Source organism: Meles meles, chromosome 8 (genome assembly GCF_922984935.1).
Source record: "Meles meles chromosome 8, mMelMel3.1 paternal haplotype, whole genome shotgun sequence".
NCBI lineage: Eukaryota > Metazoa > Chordata > Mammalia > Carnivora > Mustelidae > Meles > Meles meles.
In genome coordinates this window covers 57,404,575-57,409,643 of record NC_060073.1, presented here as the reverse complement: position 1 = coordinate 57,409,643, position 5,069 = coordinate 57,404,575, and the positions used below count along the sequence as shown (strand labels likewise).

The following is a 5,069-nucleotide window of genomic DNA, read 5'->3' as shown; positions in this document are numbered from 1 at the left end:
ATATGTTCACTACTTGGCTCTTTCTACATTTCTCATTCTCATTACGCAGTACTAGCTAAATCCCATGACTGATTGGTGTCATGGGCTATGAAGGGGCAACCATTTAAAATGCAGGAAAATTTCACAAGAGAATTAAATAGAAAATGCAAGAATAACAATAAGCATCCATTTTTGTTGTTTTATTTAATTTTTAGAGATTGTTACTATTGCATAAAAGAGAAGGCTGCAGGTGATCACAGTGGATTTTATGAACACAATATCTTTACTACTTGAATGCGGATCTGCTTGGTCTTGGCACCATAGACAAGTGGATTGAGAAAAGGGGGAACCAGCAAGTAGAGGCTAGAAAAGAGGATATGGATATAAGGGGGAATGTGAGCACCAAACCTATGTGTGAAGAAGGAGAAGAAGGCAAGGAGATAGAACTGGAGGAAGACACAGATGTGGGCGATGCAGGTATTGAATGCTTTCCACCGAGCCTCCTTCTGGGGCAAACAAAAAACTGTGAAAAAGATCTGTATGTAGGACAAAGTGATGAAGATCATGTCAAATCCTGCAACAGCAAATGCCACAAACAGGCCATAGATTTTGTTGATCCGCACATTTTCTGCAGCCAGCTTCACAATGGCCATATGCTCACAGTAGGAATGGGAGATGATGGTTGTGTGGTAAAATTGAAACCGGCACTTTATCAGTAATAAAGATGGGGCTACCAGAATGGCAGCTCTAAGTGTTACCACAGCCCCTATTTGAGTGACCAGCTGGTGGGTGAAGATGGCAGTATATCTTAGTGGATAGCAGATGGCCACATAACGGTCCATAGCCATGGCTAGGAGGATGCCTGACTCGATGCACTGAAATGTGTGGATGAACCCCATTTGAAGCAAGCAAGAATCAAAATAAATCTCTGGTATATGTAGCCAGAAAATGCCAAGCATCTTGGGCACGATGCTTGTGCCAAGTACAATATCCGTGACTCCTAGCATCCCTAGGAAAATATACATGGGTTCATGGAGGCTACGCTCTGAAATGATGATGACCAGAAGCACAAAATTACCAATCAAAGCAAAGAGATACATGGCACAGAAAGGAATTCCGATCCAGCACTGCACAGACTCTAGGCCTGGGATCCCTATTAGGGTCAACACAGAAGGCATGAAGACTGTAATGTTGGAGATGGACATTATGTCTTTGGGTCTCCAGAACCAAATGAAAGAAGTATTTCAGTCAGTGGTACTCTTCCTCTCTACTCCTTTTTTATCAAAAATCTTCATACCGAGTCTCTCTGATTCTGGCCAAAGTCTAAGTTCATATCATCCATTTCACTTATATTGTTAATGGAAAAAAGACTGGCCCTTTGATGAACATCACTGTTTTGAGGGAGGACATCCTCAAGCACTAGTCCACAAGAAGAGATCAGGTGTATGGCAGGTCAAATGCATTAGAACCACCAGATCATCTGTATAAGTAAATCAACTGCTGACCTTCTGGACCTGTGGACAAAATAATAATGTTTGTTTATTTTGTTTGCAAATTGACCATTAATCAGATTTTCATAAATCTCTCCTTTTCCTAAATTGCAGGTAATCCTAGGACTCTATTTATTTCCCCACTGTCTCTGAGTCAGGAACTTTTAGTCTGTACCAGCACATAGTCAAACTCTATCCAGTATATTGTTATCAAGGGCTCATATGAAAGAGAAGAGAGATAGAAACAACTCCACCCAAGAGCATATATACTTAGGTATCTATATCTGTCTATACATTATCTATCTATGTATGAATGGATGTCCTTTCAAAAGAATGTGCGATAGAGCTTGAGAAAAGATTCAAGTCCATGTAATTTTTACGATCTGGATCAAAGTCCCATGTTATTTTTTTAGAGATAACATTTTTTCGATTTATATTTAATCATATATGATAGGCATAGTGTTGTATTAGTTTCAGTTGTACAATATAGTGATTCAACAATTCCATACATTGCTCAATGTTCATCAGACCAAATGTACCATTTTTTTTCTATCATGTTATGTTATGTTAGTCTCCATACAGTATGTCATTAGTTTTTGATGTAGTATTCCATGATTCATTCTTTGTGTATAACACCCAGTGCTCCATGCAATATGTGCCCTCCTTAGTACCCATCACCAGGCTAACCCTTTGTCCCACACCCTCACCACTAAAACCCTGTTTGTTTCTTAGAGTCCATTGTCTCCTCTAGGTTTTTCTCTTCCTACAGTTCCCGCCCCTTCATTTTTCCCATCCTTCTCCTGATGGTCCATGTTATTTTTTACATTACTAATAAAACTGTATTTTATTTTGTCTCTATTACTAACATGGAATTCACTAAAATGAGTAGCATACTTAAAATAGCAGAAATTCTGTAATACCCATTTCAGAATAACTAGAAGCAAGAAATACCTAGGAGGCAAGGAAATCCTGAGCAAAAATGTAGAGGCAAGATGACTCATTCTTGCTTACTAAAGAACATAAGGAAATGGGTAATGTAGCGAGAATAGAGGTTAGTTTCTAGGGTTTAATGTTTTTTGATTGACCGATAGCAAGAGATGGATACATTTAGGCCAATTTATTCTCAATAATACAGACATCACATGAATACTTTGATCATTTTGGAGCTCAAGCATCAAAAATAAATAGAAAATAAAAGGGTGAAAAGAAAGGTTCCTTAAAAGGAACTCCAACCTAGAAGTAGAAAGAAGACAGAGGGCAGACCTTGGGAAACCAGAAATGATTCAGGAGAGGGCTGTGGAACAACTAATGATAATTTGATTACCACAATTCACTGATGACTGAATTTTCAAAAGACTTGGGCTCTTAGTCCCTATATGAGAGTTCTTCTCTGATAAAGATCATTGCCTTGAAAAATTGCATAATCATGATACTCTCAAGTTGTACAATAGAAAAATATTTGCTGTCCTTTAAAAAAAAAAAAACAGGGTTCCCTTATGTCATTCTTTCCTAGACTCTCCAAAACTGCTGTTTTATGTCAGCAAGCTCATGATCACCTAACCATATACTGAATTGTAATCCTTTAGTAACAATCCCATTGTCTGACTTATTCAGGAGAAAGAAGCTGCCATGGGAGCATTACCTGATAAGTACAGATGGTGGGAAGGCTGGTGGGAGAGGATATATATTTGCTGCTCAGGACATAGCCTATATATGAACATCTCATGGTAGCCTTTCCTTCTTTTCTTCTGTCCCTGCAAAACAAATTTGATCCTATTCTGTAAGGCTTCCTGAGGTCATGGTGGTGGATTCATCCTCCAACAAAACTCACAGCAAGGTCTGTATCATGCTGAGGCAGCAGCATGAATTTATTGAGCTTGAATTGTAGAAGAAAGCTGCTGACTACCAATTAAAATATTCCCCAGTGAATGTGCAGAAGAAGGAGGTCTGAATATGACCTGAGAGATTTCCTCACCACTTGGCCAGTCCAGGAGGCTTCCAGTAGCTCAGAATGATAGCCTTTTGGGTCCATCCACAGTTAATGTCTCTGAATTCATTTCTATAACTTGAAGAATCTCAGTACTCTTCTCTCTTTGTTTCCCCCAGAGGGTAAATGTAGAGAAATTAATACACACAAGTTGTATTTTTATGAGTTCAGTTCTTTTTCTGCCATGCTCATTTGGAAGAACTTCTAAAGAACACTTAGATGTGGGCATGTTCCTATGCCATGAATTCTATAAATGTACTTAAGACCTTTTGTTCACTAAGGCACTTCTGGAAAGAAAAGTCTATATCCACAATAGCTCTCTATAACACATTTACTCTCATTCTCCTATAGTCTCATCCTCAGATTTTTTTTTTATTTTATTGAAGCTATTTTTGTAAATTTAGTAATATTCTCAGAATGACCAGTTATGATGTATGTTTCCAAATCCTGCTATACTAATTTTAGAATTATTTGTTCTAGCACTGTTAAAAATGTGGATAGTATTTTGATAGGGATAACATTGATTCTGTAGATTGCTTTAGATAGCATGGACATATTAACAATATTTTTTCTTTGAATCCATGAGCAAGGAATGTTTTCTACTTCTTGTCTTCCTCAATTTCTTTCACAATTGTTCTATAGTTTTTAGAGTATAGATCCCTTACCCTTTTGGTTATATTTATTCCTAGGTATCTTATGGTTTGGGTGCAATTGTAAATGGGGTTGACACCTTCATTTCTCTTTCTTCTGTCTCATTATTACTGTATAAAATGAAACTGAATTCTGTGCATTGATTTCATATCCTGCCATGTTGTTGAATTTCTGTAGGAGTTCTAGCAATTTGGGGGTGGAGTCTTTTGGGTTTTTCACATAAAATATCTTGTCATCTGAGAAGAGTGAATGTTAGACTTCTGTACCTATTTGAATTTTTTTAAATTTCCTTCCCTTGTCTGATTGCTGGGGCAAGGTTTCTAAAACTAAGTTGAACAATAGTGGTGAGAGTTGGAAACCCTGTCCTGTTCCTGGCTTTAGGGAAAAAGATCTCAGTTTTTGTCCATTGAGAATGATGTTTACTGTGGGATTTTCATACACAGCTTTTATAATATTGGGGTATGTTCCCTCTATTGATGTAGATGGAACTGGAGAGTATTATGATGACCAAAATAACGCAATCAGAGAAAGACAAGTATCATATGGTTTCACTCTATGTAGAATATAAAAAACAGCAGAGACGATCATAGGGGAAAGGAGGGAAATCTGAATGGGAAGTCATCAGAAAGGGAAAAAGCCAAGAGAGACTCTTTATCATAGGAAATAAACTGAGGGTTGATAGAGGGGAGTAGGGTGGGAGGATGGAGTAGTCCAGTGCTGGGCATTGAGGAGGGCACGTGATGTGATGAGCACTGCTTGTTATACACAACTGATGAATTATTGAATACTATACCTTACTAATGATGTATGATAAATTGGCTAATTGAATCTAAATTAATCAAATAAATAAATAAGTAAATAAATAATTTTACCATGCAGAATCCTGAACCAGTTGTTGACTATCTGGTGATATTTCTCTCATTCCTCCCTTTTATGCCTTTTTACCTCTTTTCTACCACTCT

At 37.6% G+C, this 5,069-nt stretch overlaps 1 protein-coding gene across 1 annotated transcript; it reads right to left on the bottom strand.

The window, feature by feature from the left end:
• Positions 1-245: 245 nt before the first annotated feature.
• On the bottom strand, positions 246-1,184 carry LOC123949564 (olfactory receptor 52A1-like). The gene has a single exon (XM_046017094.1). The coding sequence runs from the start codon at positions 1,182-1,184 to the stop codon at positions 246-248; it is 939 nt and encodes a 312-aa protein (XP_045873050.1).
• Positions 1,185-5,069: the final 3,885 nt, after the last annotated feature.

Excerpts from the sequence above, each read along its gene's own strand:
- LOC123949564 (XM_046017094.1), bottom strand. The coding sequence starts at position 1,184 with ATGTCCATCTCCAACATTACAGTCTTCATGCCTTCTGTGTTGACCCTA.